This window comes from Eschrichtius robustus, chromosome 16 (assembly GCF_028021215.1).
Source record: "Eschrichtius robustus isolate mEscRob2 chromosome 16, mEscRob2.pri, whole genome shotgun sequence".
Taxonomy (NCBI): domain Eukaryota; kingdom Metazoa; phylum Chordata; class Mammalia; order Artiodactyla; family Eschrichtiidae; genus Eschrichtius; species Eschrichtius robustus.
In genome coordinates, this window is record NC_090839.1 from 48,119,099 (window position 1) to 48,131,133 (window position 12,035).

The 12,035-nt window shown below is 45.3% G+C and overlaps 1 protein-coding gene across 3 annotated transcripts in view; it reads left to right on the forward strand.

The window, feature by feature from the left end:
* Positions 1 to 2,101: 2,101 nt before the first annotated feature.
* The window catches only part of RALGAPA2 (Ral GTPase activating protein catalytic subunit alpha 2), a 280,276-nt gene continuing 270,342 nt past the window's right edge, over positions 2,102 to 12,035 (forward strand). For all 3 annotated transcript variants that reach the window (XM_068565247.1, XM_068565249.1, XM_068565248.1), the window contains exon 1: positions 2,102 to 2,302. In XM_068565247.1, coding sequence (XP_068421348.1) covers positions 2,197 to 2,302 — 106 coding nt within the window. In that variant the 5' untranslated portion in view covers positions 2,102 to 2,196. The remainder of the gene's footprint in view (positions 2,303 to 12,035) is intronic.

Sequence of the window (12,035 nt, forward strand, 5' to 3'; positions counted from 1 at the left end):
GTGCAGCAACAGAGAATAAGAAGTGTTTTTATTTATTTTTATTTCACATGGAATATATATACATGATGGGTGGGTGGAAAACCTCAAAATAATAACTTACGTTTCTTGATTTTTTTAGAGAAGACCTGGAGTTCTACACTTTCATCAGTGAGTAAAGGCTAGATACGATGGATGAGATGAACCTGTATGCATGAATGCCTATTTCTGTTACTACCAAGTTTTGACCATGTCATGTGTTCACTGAACACTGTTGTTTATCTCTTCATTTATCTAGTTGCTCTGCCTCTCAACTAAATTGGAAGCTTTGGAGGTAAGGAGGCTGCATCTTATACAGCTTTTTATCCCCAAGGTTTAGACTCATGCCTTGCACATAGCAGGTGCTCAACAAATGTTTGACTTCGATGATAGGTTGACTTGTGATAGATCAATTGAATTCCCTAAGACAAGTGCATCCTATTTTTTTCCATCAATGCAATGAAAGTTATCTGACCCTAAAAGAATGGTGAGGTGAATATTGTGACTTACTATGTGTAGCCAAGTACAGGCTAAATTTCTGCAACAAAGACACCCAGAATGCTTTGACTTAAGAGAGAAGGTTATTTCACTCTTGTGACAGTCTTGGAGGGTTTGTGGTCCTGATGGACAGGTCATCCGGGGACCCAGGCTGGTAGGGCAGTTCTGTCATCATCGTGAGTGTGGGGCTTCCATCTCTGGGTCTGAGATTCATCCATGCCATTGGGTTTATTGGTTGTCTACTCCTTTTTACTGCCGAGTAATATTCCTTTGTATGAATATATCCCAGTTTTATCAATGCTATTTGATAACTTGAAAAATAGAGAATCTAACAACCAAGAGATATTTTTTGCATGCCTGGATTAAATATGTAGGATTATTTTAGCTTTTTATCCCATTTTATTTAACGAACTTTTATTGACTGCTTCGAGGTCAAATACAGTGCCCAGCGATGAGGCTAGAAGGCTGTGTAAATCGCTGGCTCTTTCCCAAAGTTACAGTTTAGCCGAAGGAGGAAAAGACAGTTGTGCTGTCCCAATTTGATGGAGATCACGTGATTTTAAACAGCCAGCTTAAGTGCTTGCTAAAATGTTGCCAAAATTTGAAGCATCAAAGGATCCAGATGCCAGTAAATAACCCTGCAGATCTCCAGACCATCTTCCATCTCAAAGTCTTGCCTCAGGTTACAGGCACCTGGCCTTAAAAAGCATCCCAGCCTGAGAGTAAGGTCCCTCAGGTTCTATTTCTGGTTCTGCTACTGTATTGCTAGGTGGCCTTGCACAACACAGAGAACGTGCACTTCCCACAAAGCAAGAGGCAAGACGTAGAGGAACCTGCCAGCTCTCGTATCCCAAGTCAAGACGGGTCCCAGGAACCAAGGGGAGTGGGGCTGGCCTCCTCTCCCAGAGCCTAGGCATGCCCTTCCCTACTGCCGGAGCCATTCATTTTAGTGTGTAATTGGAGCTCCGATTTTGGTATGATCAACGGGATTTCCACTCGCTCCCTCACTCCCTGTTGTGAGTTTCTGTGGTTCATGTTGCACTAGAGGGAACTGGGTGGGCGCACAGGCCGGAGACTATAGATACAGAAGCCTTGGGCCTCCTTGGGTAGGGGTCGGGCGGATGCTGCCCAGTGACTGGGACCCTGGAAATGTGGTCTCAGGGTCTCGCCTCCTGGAGAACTACCTTTCCCAGGAGCACTTGCGGCCCACGGCGGGGTGGAGAGGGGGCACGTGCACAGAGCCGGCCCACTGACTCTCATCGCGCCGAAAGCGCGCCAGCCTGATTGGAGGGCTCTGTCGCGGTGCATCCCGGGACTTGGAGTACAGCGTGTGCGCGGGGCCAGCTTCTTTGTGATTCGCGGCGCCTCCTCGGAACCCGGGCGCGCCCCCGCGAGGCGGGTCCCGACGACGCGCGCGTGCGCTGCGCCCAGGGGCCGGACGGCACCACCCGCGGGGCGGGGCGATGGGTTTAGCGTCGACATCGCCTTCCTGCCCGGCCCCTCGCCGGCTAGGCCCGCCCCTCCTTCCTGGAGCCACAGCCGAAGCGGCGGCGGGCGGCGGCGGGCGGCGGCGGGCGGCGGCGGGCGGCCCGGGAGACACGCGCCGGCCTGACCCTATGCGGTGACTCGCGCGGCGCAGGCGCCTCCTGCCCCGCCGGCGGGGCCCGGGCTCCCCGCGGCGGGATGTTCTCCCGAAGGAGCCACGGGGATGTGAAGAAGTCCACGCAGAAGGTGCTGGACCCCAAGAAGGACGTGCTGACCCGCCTGAAGCACCTGCGGGCGCTGCTGGGTGAGGCGCGGCGCGGGCGGGGGTCGGGGCGGGATGCCGGGGCGGGGGACGCAGACCCTCTGCCCGGGCCCTGGCGTTGTTCCCGGGAAGCGGGCAGCCTGGCCCGCGGGCTTGCCCGTCGCCCTCGAGTGTAAACTTACCCCGGATTCTCGCCAGGTGGCCTCGGGGCCGGGCGCGGCCGGGACGGTCCCCTCCCCAGCAAACCCTGGGCGCCCGGGGGTCCTCTCACGCACACATCGAACTGTCATCTTTCCTCCCAGTTTTTAATTTTTATTTTTAAGTCCGAGACCCTAAGTAGACTGAGACCCCAAGTGGTCCCAGCACGGACTTAATTGAACTGTCATCTCCTCCTCCCCCCCACTTTAATTTTATTTTTACTTTTGAGTCCGATCCCCGAACAGACTGAGCCCCCAAGTGGCCCCGGGATAAACTTAAGTGCCGTCTCTCTTCCCATGGGTCTGGCTGCTTCATTTTCTTTGTGTTCTTGGTGTGACGGGGGCTCCTCGTGTCTGCTTGGAGGGAAGGGTGACTTTCCTGGGTTCAAGGAGGCTGCTTCTCCTTTATTGTCAGGATGACACTGATGGTTATGTGCCTTCTTCCGTTTTTATGAGCCCGCTGGGTGGAGGTTCTGCAGAGCCCAGGTCGGCCTGCACTTGACCTGGGATGAAACTCACCCCTGTGGGTGTGAAGTGTTCCCAAGGCTTCCTGTCACCTGCCACCTGTGATCTGTAGCTGGTTTGCTATGCTGTGTTTTGTTTTCTCTTCTTACCTCCTTAGTCTTGTATTTAAGGTGGAAACACCTTTGCTGTCTATAGACAGACTTGTCTTTGTGTTATTTGCGGGCTGAGAAAAAGATACTTTATGTTTCTTCTAGATGTCTTTTTTTATTCTTAAAATGAGCAAAATCACCTGATTTAGGGCACAAAGTCTTAATGTGTCTGTCACTTGAGGAAATATGGTATAACAGAATTCATCATATAGGTGAGAATTTTAAATAAAGATCTTGTTCATGAGATTAAAATTTGCAAATGATTTCTATTTATACTCCGTGAAGTACCTCTAAGGAAAACAACAAATCCACACACCTAGTTTTGCCAAGTGAAGTTTTTTACATTCTCGAATTCCTTGAGATTCCGCCCGTCTAGGTCAGCTTGGAATGAAATGTAAATTAAGTACTGTTAGAGGGATTAGTTTTCAAGACTTTTGAAAGTGAAATTTGGTGTTCTTGGTAAACTGAACTTTCTACTTCCTGTACTAAAATACCAGGCGCACACAGGACGCATTGTGTGGGGTTCTTAGTAGTGACTGATTAACACCTCCTGCAGGGACATTTTTGATAAAGGAGAGTAGAGTGGTATTTTAAAGCAGTTGATACTTGGGGACTTTTTCTGTGGTAGAGAGCTTGAACTTAACTTTTGTTCTGTCCAAGTCTACAGGATTAAGTTGGCTACATTTTGCAAAGGCAGACGCAATTAAACCTAGATGTTGGTTTTCTTAGAGACACACAGTACATTGTTACTGTTCTGAGAAAGTAGTTAGTTTTCAAGGCTCTGTGGTTTCAGTTGAAGGTGTGTGTCTTATTTTGAGGAACTTTCTTTTGTCCTTTCATTGAGCCATCTGACCTCAGTTTTGCAGCGTGGAGAGGCTCTGTGATATTTCCTTATGTATGTTGGTTTTTGTTGATGCATCTGCTGGTGGACTGGCCCAGTTTACTTCATTTATTACTGTAATCTTATCTGTAGGCACTAGATTTTTGTAAATGTGTCTGAGGAGTTCTAGTTCATAATGTTTCATGTAAACTTTCGCTTACAACTGTGGTTGAAAGGCTTTAAAGAAAAATAGTACAGCAGTGTACTAGTCCCACCACAGTGCATACCCTACTGGTTTGCTACTTTAAGGAAAAGTCTACTAGGAAAAAAATCCTTTTCATCTGAAAAATAGGATTTAGCCAAGATCAAGAAACTATTTGAATTGGGGTTGACATATACACACTACTATATATAAAATAAATAACTAATGAGGACCTACTTTATAGCACAGGGAACTCTACTTAATACTCTGGAATTACTTATATGGGAAAAGAATCTAAAAAAGAGGGGATATAGGTATATTTATATGTATAACTGATTCATTTTGCTGTACAGCAGAAACTAACACAACATTGTAAATCAACCATACTTCAATAAAAATTAAAAAGAAAAAAAGAGACCAGATTTGTGGTTACCAGAGGCAGGGTGTGGGGGGATAATTGGATGAAGTTAGTCAAAAGGTACACATTTCCAGTTATAAAATAAATAAGTACTAGGAATGTAATGTACAGCATGGTGACTGTAATTAACGCTGCTGTATGTTGCATGTGAAAGTTGTTAAAAGAGTAAATCCTAAGAATTCTCATCCCAAGGAAAAACATTTTTTTTCCTAGGTCATTTGTTTTGTATCTATATGAGATGATGGGTGTTCGCTAAACTTTCTGTGATAATCATTTCGTGATGTATGTAAGTCAAATCACTATGCTGTGCACCTTAAACTTATACAGTGCTACATGTCAGTTATGTCTCCACAAAACTGGAAGAAAAAAAAAATAAGTATATTTGCAAAAAAAAAAGAAACTATTTGAAGGAAATGAATAGAAATTATTATTGTATTTTTATTTGTATATTTAGATAATACTCTTGCTTTTCACATATTTTCCAGTGATAATAACGATGTTATTTTTTACATACGAAGCTGATAGCACTTGACCTGGATTTGTAGCCTGCGGCTGCATGACTTTGGGCCAATTACTCGGCCTGTCTTTGAACCTCAGTTTTTTTACTCTGTAAATGGGTATGGTGATGTCTGCCTCATAAAGGTTATTGTGAGTGTGATGTATAAGCTACTTCAGCTTGGAATAGGCATGTAACAGTTTCCTCTGTCATTACTGTTCTCCTGTCGTTAGTAGGATAGGACAAGCGTTTTGATAGGTTGTCCCTTCTCCTTTCTTATTTTAATAATTGTGATGGATTTGCTCCCTCCTCATAAAAATTAGTCTGTGTTTAAGACAGCTGGCTGAGAAAGATACAGTTAGCTGTGAAAAGTAGAGTATTTCTTCGTATCATGGTAATGACTCCTGTTAGAACTTGCTTAGCTACTTTGCCCTGGCTATATATTGTAGATTGGCCTGGTATTAACTTTATTTTAAAGGGGGAGGGGAAACTGAGACACAGGCAGGGCTTACTGGGGGCCAAGCCATGCACTCAACGTTGTGTATGTATTATGTAATTTAGAGGAAGAACAAAGAGCTCTTAGGTCCCCTGACTCCCAGGTCTCCTTACATTGTTGAAATCATCCTTGGGAAAGTAAATAAGTAAACAAAACAAAACTAAACTAAAAAAACACTCTGTGCATTGCCGTCTTGCTGCAGCAAAGATTCCATGTCTAATTAAAAGTTGAGTGCCTACTGTGAGTCCCAAAATAGGGTTTAGAAATGGCATTGATGTGGCAGGAAGAATAGACGTAAAATACTAGTAAGCATGTAGTGTGTTATGTAATTAGATAGTGGCCTATATGTGGTGGACTCCATTATAGGATTTCAAGGGGCAGAAAAGATCATTAAGAACAAAGATAGGGGCATCTTGAAGGAGACCCTGAAGAATGGTTAGACTCGTTCTGTCCAGTAGAAATAGATATCAGCCACAGGTGTGATTAAAAATGCTCTGGTAGCCACATCTAAAAAAGTAAAAAGAAACAGGTGAAATTAATTTTAATAATATCTATATATATTTTTAACCCCATACATCTAATATGTGTCATATCAACAGGTAATGAAAGTAAAATGTTCAGTTTTTTCCATCATTTTTTGATAACAAGTCTTTGACTATAATCTCTTCAAATATTTTCTCAGTTCCTTTCTTTTTCTCTTCTTCTTCTGGGACCCCTATAATTCGAATGTTGGTGCGTTTAATGTTGTCCCAGAGGTCTCTGAGACTGTCCTCAGTTCTTTTCATTCTTTTTTCTTTATTCTGCTCTGCAGTAGTTATTTCCACTATTTTATCTTCCGATAGCAAGTCTTTGAAATCCCATGTGTACTGTACGTGTGCAGCACGTCTCCCAAGAGCTCAGGAGCCACAGGTGGCCAGCGCGGCATGCTGGACAGAGCAGGGTTAGACTTGGGGAGAGTCGAGGGGGAGAGCATTTCGGGCCGAGGTGGGGAGGAGCTGGTGGTAGAAATACACAGCGATGATGTGGGAGGTTGAGGAACCTTGGGCACTGAGGATTGGGTGCTGGAACCCTGGCCCTGAGGGCGTCCGCAGTGTCAGAGCAGTGACCAAAGTGGTGTGTAGGCCAGGGGTAAGGGCAGGACAGCGAGTTGGACTTCGGGGTCATGGGGGAGGGGAGGAGAGGTGGCCTGACCGGTAGGAGCTGAGGCAGGTTGGGGCCAGATCAGAAAGGGCCTTGTTTGCCGGAGTTAGAAGCTCAGATCTTATCCTGCAGGTGAGAGGGCCCACTGGAGAATTCTTAGCAGGTCAAATGGTAATATTCAAGCACTGCCTCTCTGCCGGCAGGGCCAGGATAAATGGACGGGGCCAGTGGGAAGGCAGGGAGACACTGAGAAGACTGGTGATGAAGGAGCAGACAGGTGCTGGGGCCTGGAGAGGAGGGGCGGGGCCACGAAGGACCCTGTGGCAGGACAAGCGATTCTCAGGGAGGAATGAACATGAGGTTTGCAGAAGCTGGGCGAGGAGTCATTAATCTGAAGGAGAAGAGATTTGGGGTCAGGGGCCACAGGCCAGTCAAATCTAGTGACACCAGGGTTCAGACCAAATATCTGGGGCCAGAGAGGAGAGAACAGTCGCTCACAGAGGCTCTACATGCCCATAGAGCAAAATTGAACATTTTGATATGTTTCCTTTTGTGCATCTGTTGCTTTAAGTAGGGACAAGTTCACTTACAATTTTAAACGTTGCCTTTTAAGCTTACTTTTAACATTTCCCAATGTTTTGTTCCTTTTCTTTTTATTAACTACAGATGTTTGTCGAGGCGATGTACCATAATTTAGCTTATCATTTCTTGGGTAGTTAAGTAGTTTCCTTCCTTCATCTCTCCCTCTTTTTTTCCTCTCTCGCTTTTTCTCTCTTTTTCTTTCTTTCTCTGGTGTAAATAATAACTACTCTGAACATCTTGGGAGGTGGCTTCTCCTGCATTTTGCATTATTTTCTTGGATTAGATTCCATGGAGGTCAGATTGCTGCGTTTATGCCTCGACCCACAGACCCACAGTGCTGTCCCACAGTGCTGTCCTCAGTGTCGCTCCCATTGCCCTGCAGGCAGCAAGGGTTGAGGCGGCCACTTCCTTTGCAATCTGATTAGCAATAAACACGTTGTCAGAATTTGATAATTGGTGTTAGGTATTTGGGGGAGTGGAGGTGTCATGGATAGAGCCAGAAGAGTTGGGAGGAGACTCTGGCTAACGACAGAGCAAGATGAGTTTGGTGTTGATGTGTGTTGAGTTTGAGAAGAAGACAAGATACAAATGGAACTGTCTGGGAGGTGCTGGATGTGGGGTCTGGAGCTTAATGAGGGGTTAGGAAGCTATGGTGTGGTTATTAGCATCATGATCTCACTGGATCGTCCTACAGCCTGTGATGAAGGTAGTGTTCCCACCGCCGACCTCGAGATGGGGAGACTGAGGCTCCCAGAGGTGGGCTCCTTGTCTGCCAGCTCCCTATCTCTAAGGGGCAGAGCTGGGGGTCATAGGATTATACAGCCCGTGTTGAGCTTTTGCTAGTTACCTGACGCAAGCATATTTACATACCAGAAAATATATTTACCCACCAGAATGAATGTTAACATGTAAACAAAAGCCCAACAGTTTTTGCGCTTCTCCCAGAAATGTTGCTTTGAGTTTTGCTGCTCTCTTCCTAGTTTGTTTTACCGTATTCTTCTAGGGAGACTTGAGGCCATATTTGACTTGAACATGGCAGAAGATAAAAAGACTCCTTCTGTGTTTTCGTGTTCACTGGCCTCTCCGTGCCATTGGCAGGCCTCGCTGGTGGTAAAATATTTGCATGGACGTTAGTGCCACGTGGACATTCTGCAACCAGAGCAAAGCTGGGGGTGTAACTCCAGGCCCTTCAGACAGTCTTGGGATGGTTTCTCTCAGTTGACCTTGTCGTAAGCAAAGTGATTTTGCCCTAATGCTCCTTTTGCTCATTTTTCATCGGTTACTAACATTTTATATCTGTAACTTCTGGAATGTAAAATGAACTTTGGACACATACATGTCACACAAATACGCATCCCTGCTCCTAGTGCTTGAAATTGTCTAGCCTTCTGAAGTGAGAAAGGTGGACCTAGGAGAAAAGTCTGACTGAGCTCAGATGTTTTGTTTGAGATAACTAGAAAAGGGTGCCTTTGACCTTTTATTCTGGGAAGAGAGATAATTGGTAGGTCTGGAATATTTTGATGTAAACTTTTATAATTTGTGTTTTTATTTTGTTTGTAAGTGCTTTATTTGCAGATGGACATAAATACTTTTACTAGCTGTTTAGAGCACTGATCTTTGGTCTCTAAACTAAGTGCCACAGATGAAACTGGAGAATAGTTTATTGTTTTCAAAAAGTTGACTTTCAAAATAGCAAATTGATTCAATTTAAATTTTAAAATTATTTTTAAAAGAAGGAATATGTTACTCTTCTGTAAAATCAAGAATAATTAATATATAAATGTAGTAAGCAACTATCTTGTTCTTGGATTTTTAAAAAATTCAGTTTCACGTACATTTTTTCGAGTCTGTATGTGCGTGTGTGTGTGTGTCTGCTTGGTAGGGCTGTGCCTTCAGAGATCAATAAGGCACAAGCCCAGGATTTACGGTTTGTTAGGGGAGACAGACAGGTAAACAGCTGCATTTACCACGAGGGTGTTAGTACCGGGGGGTGGGGATGGGGTAGGGGTGGGGGAGTGTGGGTGGGGGTGGGACGGTACAGGTGGCTGCAGGTGTAGAGGAGGCAGAGCAGAAGGGCCCCTTGGAGAGTCTGCCAGTACTTCCTGGGGGGGGAGGCGGGGCTGAGGTGGGTCTGGAGTAATGAACACGGTTGCCCACCAACACGGGTTGGGGGCAAGGGGACTGCAGAGAAAGGAGCTTGTGCAGAGGTGATGGTGTGGCCACCACGTGGCTAAGTGCACACTGTCCTTTACCCTGTGCTGTGGGTGGACATTTGGAATCCAGGGAAGAGTTTTAAGCAGATGAGCCACCAAATCCAGTGCCTTCCCTCGGTGATAGTCCAGGAGTCCCAGTCTCCCTGAGGTTTGAAACATGGATTCCTGGAGGGTGAGAGCTCCCATCCTTTTGCATTACAAACCAAGAAGATGTAGCCTGGGCTGCCAGTGTTCATCTTTCCCTCCATGTGGGGAGCACACACCTCAGATTGAATTCACGGTCAGAGGGAAGCAGAGCGGAGAGATGGAGAGTGAGGCGCGTCCATGGACCCTGTGTGAGCTGAGGGGTCCAGCCCTGTCTGCGCCATCCCCACCCCGAGCTTCTCAGTTGCAGGAGTCTGGAACACCCTGTTTTTGCTCTAGCCGGCTTGAGTCATATAATATTTCTGGGCCTTGCAATGGGAAGAGTACACATTAATATGCCAGGAAGAGACTGGGAAATTACAGATCGAGGATGGATGGGTCTGTGTGTGGTGTGTGTGTGTTTGTGTATGATTTTTATATTTTTTAAGACCTGGGAGAATTTGAGTTTATTTACATGTAGGAGAAGGAAATAATAAAAGAGCAAACTTGAAGAAATAGTAGAGAGAAAGGAGATATATAGTGAAAGTTGTGGTCTGCTGTGGGATCCAGAGTGTGGGGCAGGAGATAAGGCTTGACAGGGGGCACCTCTTCCTCTAAGGCCACTCAGAAGAAGCAAGAACGGGGTGTGGGATGACAGGGTCATGAAGGGAACTCTCATATGATGGCTTCTACTTTTTTCTGTCAAGGTACGAGGGAAAGTCAACTGCTGACTAGTTTTCTCGCTGATGTAGTGATAGGAACTGAGTATGTCTTGCTCCCTCTTCTCTGCCATGTATCCTCATAAAAGAAATATTGTAATCTGTGAGACCTTTTTGCTGTTGTTCATTTGGGGGGGGTGGTGATCTCATAAATGCAATTTAACTTATGTATTTAATGCTTGGCCAGAAGGGGGAAATGTGTGTGTGTGTGTGTGTATATATATTTATATATCTATAAAAGTATAAATATATATGATGTATATATATATAAATAAAATGGGCACAGTTTAAGTGGTGTGGTTGCTGCCTGCCCTTCCACTCAGTGACCACGTGCCCGCCTGGTGGTGTGAGGAGGGACAAGGGACTTTGCTGTGTCCTCAGAGGTCTTCTTTCCTTCATGTCTCTCACTGTGGGAACATCTTCCCTGCTGGGTGTGCCTCTCATGTTTAAGGGTAATTGTGATTTTCTCCATTTTTACCTTTCTTGTGACTTAACCCCACCTAAGATGTAACTTGACTGTATTGATAGCTCACATTCGTGTAGCACTTCACACTTTCGCAAAATGTTTTCTCATAGTCTCATTTGATCAAATTGCCTTCTTAAGCAACCAGTTTATAAAGGATTTACCCTCTAGGTTCTTAGCAGAGCTTTGCTTCTGCATTAGTTCTGAATCCTCATTCCAGAATTTTAAGTTTGATATTTAGAAAAGAGATGTTTCATAATGATTTTATGTCCTTTACGTTGTTTTAGAAACTGAAACCACATCTGAAAGATACTGAACACTATTTTAAAAGTAGTTGTAATCTTTAACAGTAAATATGTATTTTGCTTTTGCTTTTGCAATTGTGGTTTAGTTTAAAAAAATCCCTTTTGAAAAAGATAAGGAACCCGTTGATACTGTCTTGTGTTTGATTTTCAGTGATGGCACTTATTTATTGAGGCTCAACCTGGCTTTCAAGGACACAGGAGGTGCTAGGGACGCTGCTTGTGCCCAGCTGTGGGAGCTGTGAGAGTGAGCACTCAGATCAGCTGCGCTCCGGGGAGCGTCACTGGCCGTTGCTCCCGATGCTGCCCTTGGATTCACCACCACTGCTTAGCCAAAGCTGAGCTCCTCCCAGCCAGTTACCGAGCACGTGAGGGTACTGATGTGGCCGTTCCTTTGAAACCCAGATGCCTCTGAAGGGAGACTTTGTCCTGAGGGCTCCTGTTGGCCTGGCCAACAGCTTTTCAGACCTCTGCTGCCTCTTCCTCCTCAACTCTCCTCCCCTCCCCTCTTCTGTGCAGGGGTCAGACCTCCCTTCTCAGGTCCTCCCCTTCATCCTTCACAGACAGCTCCCTCAATAAACCTCCTGCGTGTCCACTCCTGTCTTGGTGTCTGCTTTTCAGAGAACCCAAACTAATACGCCGTCCCTTTTCCCAGAGGTGTCAGCCAACCTGTCATGTAAAATTCTTCCAGGAGCCGGCAGAGGTATATTACATCTTCACACAAAGTGTCTTCGTCCCTTTTCGCTGAAACGATCTTTCCTCGGAATTCCCATAGCATTTTGTGCCTTCCATTTGGCATTTATAGCCTTTGGTTTTGTATTCTACTTATCTGTGTTCTGCCTGATCTCTCTCACTAAGTGATATTGATACTAAATAACGTTGAGAACACCAGCAGCTTTTTGTACATCTTGATTCCTTTTGGTGACATACTTCCTTATTTGTAATAATAATAAGTAGCATTTAATCAGCGCTTTCCATGTGCCAAGTACC